This window comes from Amphiura filiformis, chromosome 18 (genome assembly GCF_039555335.1).
Source record: "Amphiura filiformis chromosome 18, Afil_fr2py, whole genome shotgun sequence".
Lineage (NCBI taxonomy): Eukaryota > Metazoa > Echinodermata > Ophiuroidea > Amphilepidida > Amphiuridae > Amphiura > Amphiura filiformis.
In genome coordinates, this window is record NC_092645.1 from 43302501 (window position 1) to 43325965 (window position 23465).

General features: G+C 38.4%; 1 protein-coding gene across 1 annotated transcript in view; it reads right to left on the bottom strand.

The window, feature by feature from the left end:
* Positions 1-22186, bottom strand: part of LOC140138700 (calcyphosin-2-like) — a 42543-nt gene extending 20357 nt beyond the window's left edge. The window contains exons 1-10 of the mRNA XM_072160450.1: positions 22059-22186; positions 20029-20239; positions 17895-17989; positions 17056-17166; positions 16389-16424; positions 13225-13348; positions 11959-12119; positions 9966-10074; positions 7213-7280; positions 5921-6025 (exon numbers count right to left, since the gene is read on the bottom strand). Coding sequence (XP_072016551.1) covers positions 5921-6025; positions 7213-7280; positions 9966-10074; positions 11959-12119; positions 13225-13348; positions 16389-16424; positions 17056-17166; positions 17895-17989; positions 20029-20103 — 884 coding nt within the window. The 5' untranslated portion in view covers positions 20104-20239; positions 22059-22186. The remainder of the gene's footprint in view (positions 1-5920; positions 6026-7212; positions 7281-9965; positions 10075-11958; positions 12120-13224; positions 13349-16388; positions 16425-17055; positions 17167-17894; positions 17990-20028; positions 20240-22058) is intronic.
* Between the last annotated feature and the right edge of the window lie 1279 nt (positions 22187-23465).

A 23465-nucleotide genomic window follows, 5' to 3' on the forward strand; every position in this document is an offset into this window, starting at 1 on the left:
TTCCTTCTGCTCTGACTATCGCACTTCGCTTGAGTCTGCAAAAAGAGTATACTACAACACCAAGCTCACGAGTTGCAATCAGCGTGAACTTTTCCGCACTGTTGACAAACACTGCTAAGTCAGCCAAAATGCTACCAGATTCTTGCTCTCTAGACGATCTCACAACGCAATTCCAAGATTTCTTTGATTCCAAGGTGGACAACATTCGCTCGCAGCTTGTCAGCACTGATCCTGGAACATTGTCTGTCGATATATCGGATTCCTGCCAAACTGAGCTTGTAAAGTTTTGTAAGGTTACTGAGGACGAAGTTCGCAAGATCATCATGCAGTCTTCAAAAACATCTTGCACCCTTGATCCCATTCCGACATGGCTTCTTGCAGAGATGCTTGATTCGCTCTTACCTGCCATCACCGAAATTATAAATGAGTCATTCTCTCGTGGCGAAATCCCTGCTGAGCTGAAATCTGCACTGATCTCGCCTCTGATCAAAAAGCCTACGCTAGATCGGAATGTGTTGACGAACTATCGTCCAATATCCAACCTTTTTTGCATAAGATCTTGGAACGTGCTGCTGTTTTTCAACTTCAACAATATCTATCTGACAATGACTTGCACGCAAAAGCTCAATCTGCGTGATCGACAGTTCCACAGCACCGAGACAGCTCTTATCCGGGTCACAAATGACATCCTTCGTGCCGTGAGATCAACATAGTGAAGTCATCTTGGTGCTGTTGGATCTGTCGGCGGCTTTTGATACGATAGATCATCATGCACTCCTTCGTGCGTTTACAGAATCGCCGGCATCTGTGGCCTGGCATTGAAGTGGCTTCAATCCTACTTTCATGAGCGTCGACAGTCAGTTCTGATTGATGGCACCCAATCTAACCCCAGACCTGTGACGCGTGGCGCACCACAAGGATCGGTGTTTGGTCCTCTTGCATTTACAATGTACATATCACCTATAGAGGAAATTGTCAACGCCCATAACCTTCAATGCATGATCTATGCTGACGACACACAAGTATATATCACCTTTAATCCTTGTGAATCGGACACTGTCATACCCATCATCGAACGCTGTGTTAAGGATGTTAAGTGCTGGATGGTGAAAAACATGCTCATGCTAAATGACAGCAAAACTGAGATTCTTCACCTCAATTCTCGTTTTGTTCCGTCTGCACCAATTTCATCTCTTCATATTGGCGACGTCGACGTTTCAACATCATCTTCTGCACGGAACCTCGGCGTTGTTATCGACACCAACATGACCATGGCTAAGCATGTCAACAGCATTTGCAAGAGTGCGTCGTTCGCGCTGTACAAAATTGGAAGATTGCGGAGCTTTCTCGATCAGCCATCCACTGAGAAGTTGGTACACGCATTCATCACATCGCGTTAGATAATTGCAATTCATTGTTATACGGTCTTCCCATTTCAGAAGTTGATAAATTACAGAGGATTCAAAACGCTGCGGCCCGGTTGGTTACTCGAGTAAAAGGTCGCTGTCACATGAAACCTGTGTTGCGCCAACTCCACTGGCTGCCTGTCAAGAAGAGAATCACATTCAAAATTCTTCTCATTACCTTCAAGGCTATTCATGGGTTAGCACCTGATTACATCAAGGAAATCATTGTCATTCGAAAGCCAACTCGCCTTCTTCGCTCATCATCTGAATTGCTTCTGCAGCCTCAGCCAACTATCGCGCTCAAGACTGCTTCATACGGTTATCGCTCATTCTCTTCAGCCGCACCATCTCTTTGGAATCAACTACCATCATTCATTCGCAGTTCGCAATCTGTCGACCAATTCAAGACCAGCTTGAAAACCCATCTGTTCACGCTTCCTGATTAATGTATATTGTTCCACCATGATATTGTTTATTTTGTTATTATATTGTGTTGAATTGACCCTGCTCATTTTTCCATCATAGGGAGTAAATTGCTGTTGCATTTACTGAGAGTGATTGTGCTGGTAACCTCTCCTCTCCAGGGTATTTCTACGTCTCACCGGTGCCGGTCACTTACTTTTGTTCCGTCGTGCAATTTTAACCCAGCCCAAATTGTTGGGAGTAGGTTGCTGTTAAGCCTACTAACCATTTCCATCCTAGGGAGCAAGTTGCTGTTGCACTTGCTGAGAGTGAATGTGCTGGTAACCTCTCCTCTCCTGGGTCGCCAATTTTTAATTCTTGTTATTATTGTGCCTGTCACAGATCACTTTGTTTTTGCTCTTTTATATTGTATAATCTGCATTTACTGTATGTTGTTTGCTGATATATTATAAAATTATTTTATAAGAAAATGTGCCTTGTTATGACTTATGCAGATCTCCGTTTCTTTTGTTTTGTTCTGAGCCTGAGTCCGTTTAGGGCCGGTTGCGGAGCGCTGCATGATCTGATTCTTGGAATCATTTTTGCTTATGAATGTCATTTTTAGCATGTTTAAAATAATTTTTTCTGTTGCTTTAGTTCACTGTATTTGACATGCATATTTGTTTTGGTTCTTTAATGCCTCTTCTTGTACCAGTACTTGATTGGACTTGCATAGTAGCTCAGGGTGGTGGAGTGTTCTGCGTTTTGCGGTACCTTGCGTCCGCTCTGTTTCCTCCCGGCTTGGTTCCCCACTTTGAGTTGCTGTGTGATTCCAATCTTGTACAACCATGTAATCGTTTACCTTGCAATAGTGTGTATGTGTAATAGTATGTTAAGTTATTATGCTTTTAGATCTGTATTATAATATTTATTGTACTTGTTAGCTGATATAATATTTATATTTTTAATTATTGTGCCTTGGATCAAACTCGAATAAAATCTTATGGTTTTGCCATTATGCCGCTCTGTATTTTCTCATGGTTGGATTATGCAGTTCTCCGCTTCCTTTTGTTGAGTTCTCTTCTGTGCCTCCGGCCATGGAGCACTGCATGATCTGACTCTTGGAATCATTTTGCTTTTGATTTGATTCTTGTTTTTAACTTATTTAATTTTGTTAATGCATTGTTGTTGTTGCCATTATTATTTGTACTTGATTGGAGTTGCATAGTGACTCAGGGTGGTGGACTGGTCTGCGTTTTGCCGGCTCCTTGTTTTTGCTCTGTTTTCTTCTCCCGGCTCGGCTCCCCACCTAAGAGTTGCTGTGTGCTTCCAATCTTGTGCAATGTACCCGGTCATTTTCTGGCAATATTGTGTATGTGTAATAGTATGTTTAAGTTAGGCTATATGTTGTTTTTAAATTTTTTGGTTCCCTAGGTTTTATGTTTTGTAAAGCGCCCAGAGGCTATTTGCGTTGGGCGCTATATTAAATCTCTCCTTATTATTATTATTATTATTATCACACTCCAGTCTAAAAGAAAATTCATACCAATATGAAACACTTACGCATTGTTGACACCCTCTCTTCCATTTTTGGATATTAAGGCAAAGTTATTACGATAAATCAAATACATTAATAATAATAATAATAATAATGCATTTATAATGCGCCATCTATCTAGACAACCTATTCCGAGGCGCAAACATTGAACAATTAAACATTAACACACAATTATAAAAACAGTCACATATAGAAGTCAATTGTCATAAGCAATCTTAAACAGATGAATTTTTAAAGTCTTTTTGAAAATATCAAGTGAATCACAAATACGCAGATTTAAAGGAAGCAAGTTCCAAAGTGCAGGTGCACAAGCATAGAAGGCCCGGTCGCCAAATGATGAAGAAGTCTGTGAAACTGATTCCTGAAAGGAGATGCTTATCCGATGATCTAAGGTTACGTGATGGAATATATAAATTAATAAGTTCACTGATATAAGAAGGTGCCATGTCATGGAGCGCTTTCCAGGTGAGAAGAAGGAGTTTGAAATGAATGCGATACCGAATTGGTAACCAATGCAGACGTTGTAAGACGGGTGAAATATGGTCAAATTTTCTAGTCCTTGTGAGCATGCGTGCAGCAGCATTTTGAGCCTGTTGAAGTTTATTGAGTTGTCGTTCAGTTGAAAGTGCTGAAACTTGAATGTAGTTCAATTTTGTGTGATTTGCTGCAAGCGATATTTAGTGTCTATGGCGAGTGGAAAATCGCTCACTAGAAATTGAGTTTGGGGCGAACGGTGGCGAGCGAGAGCCCTATGGAAGACATGACCTTAATCTTCATGGGTGTAGAGTTTAAATGGGGTTTCCTGAATGAGTGACTCCATTTTAAATCTATGTGTCTTCAGGTAACCCCATCTGAAATTTACACTCCCTGTGTGGAAGATTAAGGTCATGTCTTCCATAGGGGGTGTATGGATTTCAACTGAATAGCCCATTAGTCAAAACCTCAAGAAACATTTGTGACGTGTCATGTCAAAAGCAGACACTTTTGGGCAGGTTATCAATTTTGAGGTTTTTACATATCTTAAATATAGAGATATTTAGCTCCACAACGACGTTTTCCCCAACGAAATCGGACATTCCTAAGCGAAGATATTGAGTTCGGAAGTTATGGTATTATAAAATTGGAAATTGAGATATCGGCCTTTAAAAATATTATAGACAATGTTGAGAGTAGGAATTAACTTGAAAAATGTCTCAAAAAATACAAGATGCCAGTTATATTCCGGTCACAAATTCGCAACAAACCCGAAAACCTCCCACCAGCAGATTTTTGGCTATTTCTCCATTTACGATCCTGCCCAAAAGTGTCTGGTTTTGACATGACACGTCACATATCACTGGAGCATTGGGCTATTCCACTTCTGCCATAACCCTGTGAGTCTTCTAGAGAGGGATTATGTTTTTCAAATGGAATTGGCTATTTCGAAACCCACTCTCCCATGTATATGGCTTTACCTATATCTTCCAAAACTGGAGTGTTTCAAATGAAAGTTACCCAATTTGCTATTCTATAATTATGAAACCCATACTCCCTCTGTGGAAAACTTCACTTAAATCTTCCACAGAAGGAGTGTAGATTTTAAATGGAATAGCCCATTTTTTATGCCAATTTGAAAGATGAGGGTATAGGCTTTGATTATTTGTTGCAATTTTGGGGATATACACTTTGGATACTGTGCGTAAAGTTAATTGTGCAGAAGCTACATGTGCACCCCCACACAAAGCATTGATGTCACTACTGAACTTGACATGAACCAAAGTATAGTTTAATTTTCTAGGGGGAAACAGAGATACGAAATATTGCGAGTTTTAGTCAACACTTTAACCCTAACAGTAATACCCGAAAAATGCATAACTCCCAAATGATGCGATGATGCAATCAACCTAAGTGCTATTTGCTCAGGGAATCACTGGCTGGGCCAGCAAAACCCCTGTGGCAACCCATTGGTGATCGGCATGCAAGGGGTCTAAGGTTCAAATCCTGGGGGTACCAAGTAAATTCTTTGTTCATCTTCTCCCCTTTCTGTTTCTGCTAAAAAAGCAGTGTCCGGTGTTAGGGTTAATCATGTACACCAATTCAATTAATTGATACTCACTCTACTGGGACTGATTTTCAATTGATTTAACTGGTGTATGTATAGAATTTGCATAAACCATAATTCATACTCGATCGCTTTTACAGAAAAGCGATTCTCATGTACGCTCAGTGTTTATTTCTGTTTTCAGAGCATCAAGCTGATCAAACAATACAAATCACCGAGTTAAAAATGATGCTACTTTTGCGATGTCGCTTGTCACATAAATACATCAACCAATCATTTCCTACCAACTGGATCTATTATTTTGCCAATTAATTTACCTTTCTTGATCATTAAAACTTTCAGAAATGAATTAATTCAAAGCAATAATTATTGACAGCAATGGATGTTTTGAAAATGTATTTTGTGGCCTGCAATCAGGATCGCCATGATTAGTATAATCGCAATCACTAAGCGATCAAGTATAAATTCAGCTAAAGAAATAAAAATATCTCAATTATATCTTGATCAACTTACTTAGAATGATGAAGATTCCTTGGTTTTGACGTTGTAAATAACCCAGTGCCTCTGTTGGATGACAATGGTACGTCTTGGTTTTGTTCAGGGTCACTTATTACTGACCTAAAATATAATCCAATAAGAAGAATATTGAGTTCATGCAGTAATCTCATGATGATAGAGATAGGAGCAATCCCCCTGCCCACATGTGTACTAACAACAAGGCTTGCAAATATTTCAGCCAAACTAGCGAGTCCAATAGTTGATAAATCGCCCAATTTTTCTATTAAACAATTGGTTTCTGCAGGACTGGAACCTAACAGAAGTTGTAGGAGCAAATTTGTTGGACCCAATTTTTTTCATAACCACTGATTCTTTGAGACAGAAATGGTCAAAAGTTGCAGAAAAATCTTCAGAAGTCACCCAACTGGGCTACAAAGTCACAGCTTTGGCAACCCTGCTAACAACTTCAGTTAGTACATGTAAAACCACTGGCCTACAGAACCAATGCTCATAGGTATATCAGTCAAGGTAATTGATTTCATTCTTTAAAAGCCTTTTTTGGGCCACAAAGTCACAGCTTTGGCAACCCTGCTAGCAACTTCAGTTAGTACATGTAAAACCACTGGCCTACAGAACCAATGGTCTTAGGTATATCAGTCAAGGTAATTGATTTCATTCTTTAAGAGCCTTTTTTGGGCTACAAAGTCACAGCTTTGGCAACCCTGCTAGCAACTTCAGTTAGTACATGTAAAACCACTGGCCTACAGAACCAATGGTCTTAGGTATATCAGTCAAGGTAATTGATTTCATTCTTGAAAAGCCTTTTAGGGCAGCACAAATCAAAATAGAACAATAACTTGAATTTACTTTACATGAAAAGTCACTGTTCAGAGTGACCATAGGCACATTATACATAATGGACTGAAAGGTGTATAGTGTTTTGTTGTTAGCTATTGTCATTTTAGGTTGTTCAGCATTTGTTTTTGGTTATCTACATTCGGCCGAGTGGTTAAGGCGTTGCGCTGCCGGCCGGGAGAATACGATCGGCGAGGGTTCGAGCCTTGGGCTTGCCTTAGGTGAGAATTCTCTTCCTCTCCCAAAATGTTCCTGTAAAGTTGGATATCCTACAATTATGTTCAGTTACTTTACAGAACAAAATTATAGAATTTCTTCTCAACCCCATACACTGCTTAGCATGTGCAGATATAGGTAGTGTGTGTGCGACGTCTCGTGGTTCGGAAGTCACATAAAGTCATCCTGCCGACTGAAATTAAGAAGAAGAAGAAATGATAATAAAACAATCATACCTTGAGAGCTGGTCCACCATAACCGTCTCCATGATCTCTTGTCTTTTCCTGGCCTCAAGTTTCTCTTCCTGTTGAGTAAATCCATGGTAACAAATTAATAAACAAATAAATATATGACATTTAAAAAAATAAAATAAATAACAATGGCCCTACACTCTGTTTCAGGGAAGAACGGCAGTCCCTTGCTCAGATTGATGCGAGCGCCCTGTTAATGAGCGACATACGAGGAGCTTTGTTTGCGCTGACTAACGTTTTGACATCTAATCGGCCAATCAGAGTCTAGCTGTTCTTATGATTGAAAGACAATTGACTCAGCCAATCAGAACCCCACTTCTGTGTTTACGCTGTACACACTCTCAAAATGTAAACAACTGCCATCTTCTCTGGCAAAAACTGAATTCACCCCAGAGGTTCCCAATTCTTTGCATAATTTTGCCAGTGCTGACAGACTTTTATTTGTGAAAGGTGTGGAACTTTAAAAATGGACCTTTACCAGTTTTCACAAAAAAAGTTTACCGCACCAAAAATTAGTGGTGAAAGACGGAAAGAAAAAGTTGCCGTCACGTTCAATTTCAAGGTCGCCCTACAGAAGCGGATCTTTTGGGAGGGTGCGTCAAGCCCCAGCAACCTTCTTGTTATGCGCCTGACTGTGAGTGCGTAAAGATATGAAACTTTGACAGATTGAATAGCAGCATATAATAATAATGTTGACACATCACAGTGTGGCTATAGACCACTTGACATCACTGTTTATCAACAAAGGCGAGGGATTCGTCTATGCTTGAACGAGCCACTACACTGTTCAATGGCTTTCTTGTACTATATGGTCATGTTTTTTATACTGGGCACCTAAAAAGGGTGGCTCTGTTGCATTCTTACTCATCAAGACATGTTTACATGCATGTCGTTTATTTATTTGATGTTTATTATGAGCTTGTCTGGTACTATTTTGTTCCTTAGACATTGACCTTTCAATTTCTGAAACAAAAATTTATGATTTTCATTTGTACTAATTACTGCAACTCGTTAAGTCTAATTAGTCAGGGGTGGCTCATGTGGTGGAGGATCATGTGGTGGAGGATCACAATGCTGTACAATGGTGATCCTCCGCCACATGATCTTCAATAAACATTATTGATGGATTTCTATTTTCTACTTATTTCTGTACTTGATCTCGGCTAAATGATATCATGTTTAGCATTCATTGCCTCAGTATTTGTTAATTAGACAATTAAAATTTACTACTAACTTACTTGTTGCTACACTAATAAAGTTCATTGACCTCTATGCATTTGAATAGGGATTTAATGTAGGGAACATTCAAAAGGGTGCTACGGGCAAACAAAACATGATAAAAGGCTCAAATTTCTTAAGCAGACCTTCATTGTGATCCTCTTTACTTTAGTAAACTAAAAGCTAGTAAAACATAGAAGGTTTGCGACAAATCTGAAAGAGCGCCCTCACACTCAATTTTGGTCCAAAAACGCTTTGTCGAATTCTCTTTTAACTTTCAAAACTGGATTGTTGAGCTTATTTTACATCTAGTTACATAACTCAATCATGAAAATGTGCATTTCCAGTGCCAAATAAGGTGTGTTTTGAAGAAATTTATAGAAATATAGATAGATATTTGACAACCCTGTATCTACATTTTGAATTACTTGACCGCCATAAGTTCCATATGACTGGGTGGGCAATTAAGTTAGCTATTTTAAACATTTGTCAAATTTTTACATTATCGATGTATGTAGGGGGGGTGACACCCCTAACTGAATTAATATTTTCATCCTTATTTTGCTTGTTACACCCTGTATATTTTATGGACAACCCTGTATAATGACTCCCATTGTTTCGTTACTGAAATCATCCGAGTATATGCTCTCAGAATATATACTTTAATTGGGTTCTAATGTAAACTTTTGAAGTTATAGTACCAAACCTGTAAAAACATGTGATTCACTTGAAAAATACACATGCAACGCAATTGGTGCCCAACATAAAAAACATGACCATATGAAATGTGGCGGGCGATTTACAAAGCATGTGCCCTTAGCAAACTATGATGCGTACGCACACTGCAGGGCAAAGAACAATGGAAATTGCCATAATTTGTGCGCATACTGCCGGGTAATGACGTCACATGCCAAGTGGTCCATAAGAACTTTGCCTCAACCTCAAAGGCCAGTATGCACAAAACTGGTTTAACTTTAGACCTGGTCTAAGTAGCATACTTAGACCTGGTCTTAAAGTTAGACCTATGGTCCGCATGTACAAAACAAGTTCAGGTCTATACCAGGACCAGGTCCAATACACACCTCCACAGTTTGAATGTGGTTGCAAATGCACAATGTTCAGCTTCTGCTGTTTCCTTGATTTTAGTAATTCTATTAGCAAGAAGTTGCTTAACTGCCAAATTTCGCCCCTCACTCCAAAAACAGCTGACACATATTGGGCTATTCCAGTTGAGATCCACACTACCCCTGTGGAAGATTTTGGAAATATCTTCCACAGGGGGAGTATGTTTTTCAAATCAAATGTAATTGGTCAGGGTTAATCATTTTGAATCCCATACACCCCTGTATTATGGCTTTACCTATATCTTCCACAACTGGAGTGAGTATTTGAAATAGAAGTTACCCAATTGTCTATTTTATTCAAAACTCATACTCCCCCTGTGGAACACTTTAGCTACTCTTCCACAGGGGTAGTGTGGATTTTAAATGGAATAGCCCAATGTACTACTAACTACTTACTGCCTGTGATTTCTTGGCTTGGTGTTGTATAGAATAGGGATTACTCCAACTGTTACTTAACGGGTCATCATCTTCTACTGGTGGTTCTGATTTGTCAATGGTTTCAGACCTGTAAAACATTTGCATCCAAAATAAAATAAAAAATTATCTGTTAAACGTATGTAAATACTAGAGCAGTCAAGTTAGCTCAATCGTTTAAGCGTTCGACTATGGTGTGAGAAGTTGTGGGTTCGAACCCTGGCGGTGCCTAGTACGCCCTCGTGAAAAAAAAATTAAAATTCCCCTGGGCAAGGAACTTACTGCTAATTTGTCTCGTTGCGAAGGTTATTTGTGGAATGTCTACGGTGTGCGGCACTGTGCGCTCTTGAAGCAGCAAAATCCCTGAATTGTTGTTTAATGGTTTATGGAATGATGTGGGGCCATAGTGGTCAGCGACAACCTGTAAAGTGTGAAGAGGCTTGTGGACCAATGTCTAGGCGTTGTGCCTATGCGTAGCGCACTATAAATCACTGCGCTTCTTTCTTTTTTATGTTACCAAGATCTATCAATACCACTGGTAACTCTAAAACGTCTTGATTTGGAAAAATCATCCTTTTAAAAAACCCACTCCAAAGAAGGCCCAAAAATAGCTCAAAGTAGGACGAAAATAAGTTGAAAATTGCTGTGAATACACTTGACTGATGTTAATACAATCACAATAGGAAGATGTACTTGGCTTGGTCTTACTTTGAGCTTGTACAGCTTGTTTTGGTCCTAATTCTGAGTGTTTTGGTCCTGCTTTTGAGTGTGTTTTTTTATTGTCAGCCAATGCTAATACCCCAATCTAACTGAAATATTAAAAGATACTAATATCTGCATTTTGATTTGGTAATGTGTGGGGGATGATGCTGTCAATGGTTCATCCCTATTTTGAATAAATAACTTTATATCTACCAAAAAATAATTTTCTTTTCACCCTTTGTAGTTGAATGTTGCCACTCTAACTATTCCATTACTCTGGATAACATGCAGGGTCTCAGCTAGGATTTGACAAGTCCCCATCATTTTCACCAAAACTGACTGTCCAAAATTTGACAAAATATAAACCAGGCCTCTGCCCCTTCTGGGGTTCAGTCAGTTCAAATAGCTATTGTGATAGCATTGGTTTATTAGTCTGGTCTTGTTTTGAGTTCACAGAACTTATTCAAGCATTATTTTTAGATTTTAGCATATGTCAGAGGTATTAATTTTGCCTGTCCCAGGAGCAGCTTGCCCATCCAAAATGACAGGTGGATGGGTGGCTAGCTAACACCTTGATGACATAGTTACCGACTTCACCTTTATCAGTGCCCCTCCCTTAGTAAGCATGTCCAGGGGAATTTTTTCAAATTACAACTGTCTACGCACCCCATTTCCATGCACCTGCACAACTAAATTGGGTCAAATGTCTTAACCCCATGAGAACTACCTCTCGATTGGCCAAAATGAATATTTTTTTGTGTGCGTCCAATTCTGAACCAATCAAGGAGGCTATTAATAAGATCATCTGCAAATGCAAGTTTGACCATAATTGAAATGAGCATTTCAAGTTATCAACCAATCAGAAATGCTGTTAGATGACCAGTAGTGTCCAGGGGTTTATCATATTACCATCAAACCTTATGTATACAGACTGAATCATAAAATGATTGGTACCCATCAGTTTCTAGTGATTTTGGACAAGACTGCCACATCAAATTCAACATATGATCCACCTTGTTTGTGGATAAATGTTATAAAAAGTCATAAAACAATAAATTTCACTATGATCCAATGTTACATTTAGAAGAAGCAGGCTTTTCAATAAACTTAAATACTGATGGATACCAATCATTTTGATACACTCTGTACCTTATGAAGCACTGTATTTTTAAAGTGCATATATGTAAAATTCCCAATTTCGACTTTAAATATCATCGTTTTAATAAGCCCCTCCTGAAAAATTACTAGCTTACGGGCATGCCATGTAACTTACTTATTGGCTTTAGCTGGCTCTTCTTTTTGATGCTGCCCATGTCTCTGTGATTGCTGCTGGTACTGTTGTTTCATATCATTTTCGCATTGTTTAAACTGCTGCTTTTGTCTTTCAGAGGGAGGGGGTAAATTCTCAGGCACAACTGGATCATTCCAGGCACTCTGCAAGGAGAAATTAAAGTCTGATATAACTATAATAAAAGTACTTTTGCATCTGACGTTCATGTCGATCAAATGCAATACCGCCTGCGATTGGTTATCATAGCGTAACTAAGAAGATAAGCACTCTACACAAAAGAATAATTTACATGCACACAACTACCGTATTCATACATCACATGATTAAGAGTCTTGAAATTGGTCGCTAGCAGGTCGGCTCTTCCGTTTTTTAAGGAGAAAATGAAAAATAGTAACTGAATTTTGTTTTTAAAAAAAAGAAGATAATATTATGAACCAAACAAATTAAGGCAAAATGTTTAGATTTTTCACAATATCCTCAAAACAACTGATTCCTCAACATGACCTCTAGTCTGTTTGTATATCCTGAAAGCATTTATAAATTGGGCTTTCCATACACATGACCTTAATCTTCCACACAGGGAGTGTGAATTTCATTGGGATTAGCTGAATGGGTGGCTTCATTTGAAGTCCATACACCCCCTGTGTGAGAATTTAAGGTCATGTCTTCCATAGGGGGTGTTATGGAAAGCCCATATAACTGAGACTATGTTGTCAATGATAATAAATAATAAATAAATTTTGGATTTATAAAGCGCCTTTCTCCAGATCTTAGAGGACTCAAAGCGCTGTAATTTCGCTGCAATTGTGAATCATCACAATCAGGTCGCATCAACTAGGCCAGTTGCTGCCGAACGGCGCACACCTATCCGCATTTAGATTGTAACATCCACCAATCTGTGCAGCTCCCCAAATTCCATTGGGTGAAGGAAGTTTTTGATAACCAAACAACTAATCACCGATTTTTGTGATACAGGAGGAAACCGGAGATCCCGGAGAAAACCTGCAAGAGCGAGCATGGAATCGGGATAAACCAAGTGCACATGAGTCCTTGGGCGCGCCGGGCTTGAACCCGGGACCTCAGTGGTGCAAAGCGAGGGAACTACCGCTGCGCTAACTCGCCCTCCCAATATGCATGGTGTAGTTGATTGCAGAAGAAAATATGCAGCGGCACATTGGCATGATGATGATGTATTCCCATCTGCAGAGGCTTTTGGAAATGACCTAAATAGTATATTCTATATCGTACCTTAGGTTTTGTTTTTGTTCCTCCATGCAAAGGCGATGCAACTCTATGTGATCTTGTCTGATTTCTGTTCACTGCTGAATTAGGTGTATGATGTAAGGCAAATGGGGCATTTAATGATGAGGACCTTCAAAAGAAAAGAGGTAAATTTGAAAAGGATTAGCTATCTTGTCAACTTCATAGTTTTTTACTTAATAGTTGATAGGTATAACATCATAATCAGGTATTATTATAATACATATGTATGATATGATACCATTGCTATACCACTTTAGTCCAGTTGAAATCCATACACCCCCTATGGAAGACATGACCTAATCTTTCACACAGGGAATGTGAAATTGGGCTACCTGCAATGGGTAACTCCATTTGAAATATACCCCAACCCCATGAGAGATTAAGGTCATGTCTTCCATAATGGGTGTATCAATTTCAAATGGAATACAGTAAAACTTTGTTAATATGCATATGTGCCTATTACAAGTTGCTTTGACAAGAACAAATTTTGTTGGTAGTTTGTTTCTTTTAATTTACAAAATGAAAAACTTTAACAAACTACCCTAAAATTTGTTTTGTCCGAGCAACACGTCAATACGCACATATGCTTATAATTATTAACAAATTTTTACGGTAGACCAATAGAGTCTGCCAGTCCCTATGTAATACAATTAGGTGTGTTTATTTGGCTTCCTCCAGAGAGTGATGGCAGTACTTTGTTTGAGTTACTTTGTGCATGTACTTATAAACACATCAAAAGAAATAAGTCCCCCTCTGAACATGCCGTCATAACATTGTAAGGTTTCGTTTTGTACCAATAAAACTTTGAAATAATTATATGACTGTTTACTAAGTGTTGTGTGAAAATGAAAGATTTCCATGACTTCAGGGCTGAATGAGCCTAAATTGAAGGCTAAAACTGCCCTTTCAAAAGTCACAAAGTAGGCCTATGCTTGTCACAAAAGTTGATTCATGGCTTGTTACTAATGGAAAACCCCATGTCTTTGAGTGCAGTTTAAAATCCTCACCAAGTGAACATTTATTGTAATGTGTATCGATTCTTGATCATTCAGCCATGCAAATCCCGTTGGTGCAGAGTTCAGCACAGTGAGTTGTAAGATGGCCAGTTCCATTCCTTGTATCAATACGCCTTGCAGTTAAGCATAGGCCTACTTTGTGACTTTTGGAAAGGGCATTTTTTGTCTTCAATTTGGGTTCATTCAGCCATGAAGTCATGGACATCTTTCATTTTCACAAAACACTTAGTAAACAATCATATAATTATTTCTAAGTAAGTTTTATTGGTACAAAGTTTTACTTTACGATGTTATGACGAAATTTTCAGAGGGGGACTTATTTCTTTTGATGTGTTTATATCGCCTTTGATCGTGCGCCGTTCTTTGAGTCAACAAACATGATTTAATATTACGCGCACTGGAACACGCACTGACATCAACGTCTCAAGGAAGCCAAATGGACTCTATGATAAAGAGAACTGAAATAGATATACCAATGGACGTTTCCAAGAATATATATGACGTGTCATGTTAAAGGAGACACTTTTGGGCAGGTTATCAATTTTAGGTTTTTACATATCTTAAATATAGAGATATTTTGCTCCACAACGCTGTTTTCCCCAATGAAATCGGACAAAGATATTGAGTTCGTAAGTTATGGTATTATAAAACTGGAAATTGAGATATCGGCCTTTAAAAATATTATTGACAATGTTGAGAGTAGGAATTACCTTGAAAAATGTCTCAAAAAATACAAGATGGCAGTTATGTTCCGGTCTGAAACTATCAGACAATATTTTAAACATTAATAACATCACAAATTCGCAACAAACCCAATTTGTGCAAAAATCACCCCTGGGCAGATATTTGGCTATTTCTCCATTTACGATCCTGCCCAAAAGTGTCTCCTTTTGACATGACACGTCACATATGTATGCTCCGAATCTTATGCAACTTTCAAAAATGGAATCTTTGACACCAAGAACATATAAAACAACACCAATATCAATAGAATAAGGCAGAGAAAGTAGATAAGGTTCTTTTTCAGATCCAAATAATCTGGTAACCACACAGAAATATTTTAATTCCTATCAGGAATTAGTGGGTTTTTAGCGGGTTCGCCGTCGGACAAGTTTAGAACGGTTCCTGGTAAGCCGTATACTTCTATTACAGTATATGCAGTCTACATGTTCTCTGTTGACAAGGGGCAGTCTTCATTGAACAGCTCTTCCTCAGAGCGAACAAACCTTTAATTTAGCAGATAGGCGAGGTCTGCTTGTTTTCTGTTGACAAGGGGCAGTCTTCAGTGAACGGCTCTTTTCAGAGCCACCAAAACTTACAAAAATCAGCAGATAGGCGAGATCTGCTTGTTTCTGTTGACAAGGGGCAGTCTTCAGCAAACGGCTCTTTTCAGAGCCACCAAAACCTTTATATTAGCAGATAGGCGAGATCTGATAGTTCTCTGTAGACAAGGGGCAGTCTTTATTGAACGGCTCTTTTCAGAGCCACCAAAACTTACAAAATCAGCAGATAGGCGAGATCTGCTAGTTTCTGTTGACAAGGGGCAGTCTTCAGCAAACGGCTCTTTTCAGAGTCATCAGTAGACAAGGGGCGGTCTACATGTCTCATTCTTAGGTACTTTGTCCTGAAGAAGTCAGAGCTACTCCTGACGAAAGCTTGACAGTTCTAAACTTGTCCGACGGCGAACCCGCTAAAAACCCACTAATTGTTATGAATTCCCGTCGTAAAAGCCTATCCCACAATCCTATCAGGAATCTTGATCACACTGTTGTGGTGTTTCTAGATGTTTAATGAAACGGCAACACTGTTTGGTCTTGATGATGTTCCCAAACTTCCTGGTTGCCGTTTATTTACGAGTTGATTGTAGATTGTTATTCTCTGTTTCAAGAAAGAATAACAATGTTGATGCCAAATCACAATTTTCAGACCCCCTGACTGGTATCTACTGATTTTTGGTCAATTTGGATCAAACAGGTGTCAAAATGCTCAGGAAATCATCCTGCATCAAATATGATGGGGTCCTAATAAATCTTAAACATCACCCTTTTTTACCCCTGTCACAACAATAAATCACTGAGGGTTTTTTGTTTTAAATATACTGCACTAACATGGCTTATTAGGATTTCTACTCACCTTCCGGCCCCTGGAGTATAGTCATGGTAACCCCAACTGCAATAAAAAATAATAAAAATATATCAGTTCTTGCACTTGAAACAGGGTTGGGGTGAATACCTGGGCAGGAAATATCTTTCGCATCTGGATACCATACTGCTCACAAGACTTGCCGACTTGCCAAAAAATAGTATAATTGATGCTAATGCCCTATACGTGGGGCAAGATTTTTTTCCACCCTGATCCTTGCATTCCCCGAATAATACCAACCCGGTCTAACCCGCTCTAAGCAATTTAGAATGATCCATCCCAATCTGGACCTATTTGATTTTTTTTGGCACCTGGATCAGCCAATCAACGTATGTCCTTTTGTATTGTTTATGTAATACTACATTAATATTTTAATAGTATATATTTTTTTGCTAATCCCGACCCAAACCAGAAGATAGAATCCTGGCATGTTAAGATCTGACGATAACTCACCCCAACCCAGCCCAAAACATCAACATATTCCGCTGATCCGCGATGACCCATAGATTTTGAACATTTTAAAATCCAATCGCTGCCGGTCTAGGGTATTTCGGAGCTTTAGTTGATGCTTCATCACACTTTCAAATACAAAAGATTTTTACACTACACTGCAATTATTAATAGTTATGGGAATTGGAGTGGCAAATAAAATGCTTACCTGACCGTACTGGCTGTATCAGGGGGATCTAACTTCTGTTCATAACCAGCAATAGGATTGCGTAAATTATCCTCTTTATCTGCTAGTGCACCAAGATCCAACACAGGTACACTGTAAAAACAATAGAGAATAATAGTAATGTTGATATTGCATTCATGTAATTGTAAACTGTAGTTTTGTCAATTGTTTTTAGACTTTATTTGAGGGGAGGAGATAAGTTTAAATGATCGATTCCCAGACGGGATCACTTTTTCTGCTTGTCTCCTTTATTATTTGCGCCGGCGAATCTGGTAAAAAATAATGTTTATTAATATAATTCCCGTCGATCATGCCACTGTTTTCCGTGTTGTTTTCAGACTGTCCACTATATTATGTCATGCAAAAAATAACAGGTTTTAAACCTGACATATTTGGCCTATTACTGTGCACATTTTGGGACCACACATCGCCATTCTGTAGACGTAACATTTCCATTTTGGTGTCGTCGGAAAGGCAGTGATATATATGTGAGGGTGTGTTTTTGTATGGGTTTGGAAAGACCTGCAACCGTTAACCTTGTTCTGGCTTTTTACCACCTAAATGGGGACACTCACACACTTTTTCATTTGCTGGAATCAGCCAAAATTGCAGTGTGTAATATGACATTTAAACCAATGTTCACCTTAGTTCGGTTAGGGGGTCTACCCTTATATACATGTAATGTCTGGTCGGTGTCCTCGGTTATGTGCTTAATATCGGTCTGTGGGGGGGTCTGCGGTTGAATGGGTATTTTCTAGTCAAAAAGAAAGGGTTACAGGTCTGTACAAGTAAGGTTTGTGTGCCTAATCCTCTAATCTTACCCCTGTGGTCTTGGGTGTTGCATTCTGATAATTCTTGGCTTGATGTCAAAGGTTGTCTGTACTTGATTCAGATGAGACTCGGTAATAACCCCAACCTGATAATAAAACATGATTATAAAACACTAATTTAAACATAAACATTGTAAATCTAATCTAAACTGGCAGTTGCAATCCTTTTTTCGACACATATTCGAAAACGTTGAGGCCAGAGATGCCAGTCAGTTTCACTCAAAAAACCTGAAACTGGTCAGAAAATCTGAAAAAGTGTGTGAATGCAGGCCAAAATGCCCCAAAACAGGTTGAAAATAAATAAAAACACAGGAATTTGAACTCACAAAAAACCCTGAAAACTGGCATCTCTGGAGGCGCACTTTATTTTAAGGTTCTGAGATAAAAATTGATTTGCTTAAGGGGGTACTACACCCCTGGCCAATTTTGTGCCTATTTTTGCATTTTTCTCAAAAATGATAGCACATTGACAAGTAAGCTAGATATGTATATTATAGGGGCAAGGACTACAACTGCACTGAAAATTCAGCAACTCAAAGCAAGTAGTTTATTGATCAAATATTGGTTTTCCTTCATTTTTGACTGTAACTCCACAACTGTTGTCTGTGCCGAAATAAAATTTCCAGTGCAGTAGGTTATGCCCCCTGATGCAGGTTTAGCCCCTTCACGAGGGGCATCATACGTAGTACGAGTACGAGTAGATCTATACAATTAGTTTGAATAGAATGACATGCAGCATGCAATGCAATAGTCAAAACTCAATTTACCTGTTGTCTCTGACATTGTTTACCCCTAACAGGTTTAGCCCCTCACAAGGTGCATCAAGTGTAGTCTGAGTAGATCTATACAATTAGTTTGAATAGAATGACATGCACCAAGCAACGCAATTTAGTCAAAGCTGTCGTTTCTGACAATACCCCTGATGCAGGTTCAACCCCCTCACAAGGGGCATCCAGTCTAGATCTAATCATTGTAGCATACAATTAATAGTTTGAAAGGAATGACATGCAGCATGCAATGCAACAAATCAAAACTCAATTTAACTGTCGTTTCTGACATTGTTTACCCTATAATGGAGGTTTAACCCCCTCACGAGCAGGCTCCGATAAATCGCCTGTCCGATTGCCCGGGGCAATTAAAAATACTGCCGGGCAAGCTAAATCACCAGGCACTCTGCCCGATCGGGCAATTTCAAAATTATTGTGCAAAGACAGCATTATGACTTGCATATTTTACTTACATTAATAGCAATGCAGACAAACAAACAAAATATATTTCTGCACTAATTTCCACTGTTAATTGTTATTGATCGCAGGCTATTCTCCATGCTAGTACATGATTAGTGCTGTACATATCACCTGTTCATATCGTGGGAACCGGGAATCCCCCATATCAAATGTTTTCAATATTAATGAGGTCAATCGGTATTTCCATGACCCCGAAACATGTACAGTGTATATCGTATGTATTGAGGATCGGCCGACGGCATCAGCAACAACAAGGGGCTTTCCCTGACGATTAAAATCAGGTCACGACACACTGCACATGTTATCAGTGCACAACGTTGTTCTGATGTTAACGTAAACAGTTCTTTGGAGATATTATTCCACCATGGATTAATTTTTAATTTGCAAGTGGAAAGATGCAGATGCTCCTGATCGGGCTGATTCTGAAAGAGCCAGTGGAACGTCTCAAGTGAGTCAACTAGGTCGTACCGCGGTTGCGGTACCCTGTGCTATTTTTAGACAACTTTAGCTATTGCAATACTGCAACTTGTTGATGGTTTTCTTTCTCAAATTTTCGGGCATAATCGGGCAAGCAAAAGTTGACCTCAGCTTGCCCGATCAGGCAATTAAGAAAAAAAAAATTTATCGGAGCCTGCTCACGAGTGGCATCAAGTCTAGATCTATACATTGTAGCATACAATTAATAGTTTGAAAATGACATGCAGATGCAATGCAATAAATCAAAACTCAATTCAACTGTCATTTCTGACATTGTTTAGCCCGGATGCAGATTTAGCACCTCATCAACTGGGCATCAAGTGTAGTACGAGTAGATCTATACAATATGTTTGAATGGAATGACATGCAGCATGCAATGCAATAGTCAAAGCTCAATTTACCTGCCGTTTTTGACATTGTTTACCCCCTGATGCAGGTTTAGCCCCCTCACGAGGGGCATCAGGTGTAGATAGCATACAACTTTAGTTTGACTCACTCTAGATGGCAGGCTTCTTTGCTTCTTCTTTCTAAGGTCTATGGTTGATGACTTTGTTGATCGATCTAACTGGTTAATGTGTCAGCAGAAATATTCTTCCATTCAGCCATGACATTCTGTAAAAAATATAAAAATAATTAACAACAATGATAGCCATGTGTTTTGAACTGGTACACTGATAGCCTGGAGCCGTGACATTGGCGCGAGATTGGCACCAATTTTAGTTCACATCATGATACCCTATAGGTAAAATACATATCAAATTAAAGCTATTGATGAGCTCTTTAAAATGGTACCATAGGTTTGCACATACCATGTAAACTTCTAAAGTTAGGACTGTTAAAGTAAAAAATGACAGGGTGGAGCCGTGGCTCTACACATCAAAAAATTTAGAATGGGATTCTGCTAATTTACCAATAGCTTGTTACCTACCTGAAATGATTTAACTCAGCTAATTTAACTTTCATTTCATCATTGGCATACAGCATTATTAAAGATAACTGTATAATTTAGGCCTATAATCAGTTCACCTCACCAACCTGGGAAAAAAAAGGGACGATAAACTCAGAATTAACTTTCATTAGCCTTATGTGTATTAGGCCCATGAAAGTCAATTCCGAGTTTATCGTCCCTTTTTGGTTGGTGATCATGAGGTGACTTTTTCATTTTTCATTTTTCATTATTTCATCAGATTTCATTATTGACCTAAAATGCGTGTTGATTTAAAGCCATGTATGTTATTTATAAACATGTTTTTATATGGGTAGGGACTAGAAAAATTAGAAAAGAGCCTGGTTTTGCTTCCAAGTTATGAATTTATATGTTTTACAAACAAAAATATATGTTTCAATTGCTAAAACTGGTGAAAACACTGATACTTTGAAAATAATGAATTATTTTGGTATTTTTGAAAATTTGACGCTGGTGTTTTGGTTTCCAAAAAGTGACGCGAGGCGGGGACGATAAACTCGAATCGACTTTCACGCTACTTTACACTGCTCCATAGACAATACACCAGAACGAAATTCAAATTTCACGATATCTTTGCTAAACGAATTAATCTGCAAGAAATTTTTGTACATGTATAAACATTTATATGTAGCCAGAGGTATCCAGTGATATAAAAAGCTCAACTTTTTTTGAGAAAAGTGGGGGGATGATGATGCAAAAAATTGCACCGCTGTCCGACCGGAAAACGATAGCAACGCACTCTAGCACCGAATGCGTAACTATCGTGTGTAAATTCGAAGCTAGAATTCTTGAGTAAATTGAATCAGATGGTGACGTTTACAATGACATGTAGGAAGGATACATGCATTGCATGGGCATGATGGGACCTGAAATTAGTAAGTTTGTGCTACATGATTTACGACAGGTTATTGTACAACTTTGTGGAGAGCAGTATTCATTAAAAGAAATGTCAGTATGATATTCAGTCAATGATGTCTGGACGTCTGTGCTGACGAAACAAAGTTGGACGTGGGCAACTAGACATTTGTAACTACATTACTATGTATGTCTACGAAGACTACTACATGCATGACGAGCGATCAGTGAGTGATCTATCAAGCTCAAGTAACATTCTGGATCTGAATCATTTAAATACTAATTATACTGCAACCAAATTACATTGTCAGTGATTGTCATTGACTTGTCATTGGTCTCAGAAGCAGTGAATTCTGCATCACATTCCAGGGAAAATGAACGTCAACAAAGACTGTAAATAAATTGTGCCAGAGAAGATCTTCTCTGCTTATGCCAAGTACCGACGTTGCAAATAGGAATAAGCTTGGAGCGAGAAATACAATTTAAGCTTTTTGTTCTCATTATCATGCCTGTCGAATTCGGCAGCATGGCCGATTGAGAAATCGGAAGGGATAAAATTCACACACATTATAAACAATCTCTCCCAATCAGTCTTTGTTTTTTACTTACAAATACCATGATATATACTTGTAGAATACATGTCAATATCATTCTCCAATCAAAATAGAAATCTAGTTGATTAAATGGGGTATTTTCATTCCCGCAATACACGTAGTCAATGTACACAATTATTGTAATTTTGTATACAAAGCTATTTTTGTATTTAGGATAAGTTTATAATACAGACTGCTTGTACGCGGTAAGATAATAATGCTCAGGCCTGATTATGCTTCTCATAATAGTGTAGATGATTTTAAACTTAGGCTATTTCGCAATCAAATGTCGCTGCGCGAAGATTTAAGAAAGAATGAATGAATGAATGAAAGAAAGAAAGAAAGAAAGAACAGCCTGGAAAGAAAGAAAGAAAGAAAGAAAGAAAGAAAGAAAGAAAGAAAGAAAGAAAGAAAGAAAGAAAGAAAGAAAGAAAGAAAGAAAGAAAGAAAGAAAGAAAGAAAGAAAGAAAGAAAGAAAGAAAGAAAGAAAGAAAGAAAGAAAGAAAGAAAGAAAGAAAGAAAGAAAGAAGGAAGGAAGGAAGGAAGGAAGGAAGGAAGGAAGGAAGGAAGGAAGGAAGGAAGGAAGGAAGGAAGAAAGAAAGAAAGAAAGAAAGAAAGAAAGAAAGAAAGAAAGAAAGAAAGAAAGAAAGAAAGAAAGAAAGAAAGAAAGAAAGAAAGAAAGAAAGAAAGAAAGAAAGAAAGAAAGAAAGAAAGAAAGAAAGAAAGAAAGAAAGAAAGAAAGAAAGAAAGAAAGAAAGAAAGAAAGAAAGAAAGAAAGAAAGAAAGAAAGAAAGAAAGAAAGAAAGAAAGAAAGAAAAAGAAAGAAAGAAAGAAAGAAAGAAAGAAAGAAAGAAAGAAAGAAAGAAGAAAAGAAAGAAAGAAAGAAAGAAAAAAAAAGAAAGAAAGAAAGCGCTATCTGTCATTCGTCCTGACGATATGTCATTATTAATTGACGACATGTCACGGCCCTGACGCAACCCACACAGCAAGGAAATGCAGGACCCGCCCGAGAATCATGGTTTCTGTGCAATAATTTATGTGTACCCCGGTGTGTGAATTCTCAAAATGATCCAAAAATCGCTCGACAACCCTTGACATGCCCGCAAAAATCTTTGTTCGCCCCTTTCGACTATGCCAAAAAAATTGCCTCGCCCTTCTATATATTTGACCCCACCCCATCCCCTTTACACCGTCAGATTTTGATAAACCCAATTTAAAATCTTAAATTGTCTATTTGTAATCGCTCTTTATAGCAAAGTCATAGTTCATTGAATTTACAACCGTAAGACAAAACAGGCAAAAATAAAAACTTTTGCTATGCACAAGATTTGCAATTTAAATGAAATGAAGCTAATATGAAGAATTGAAATGAAGCTAGTGTGGACAATATAAGTGTGCTCTTTCATTTAAGGGATGGGGTATG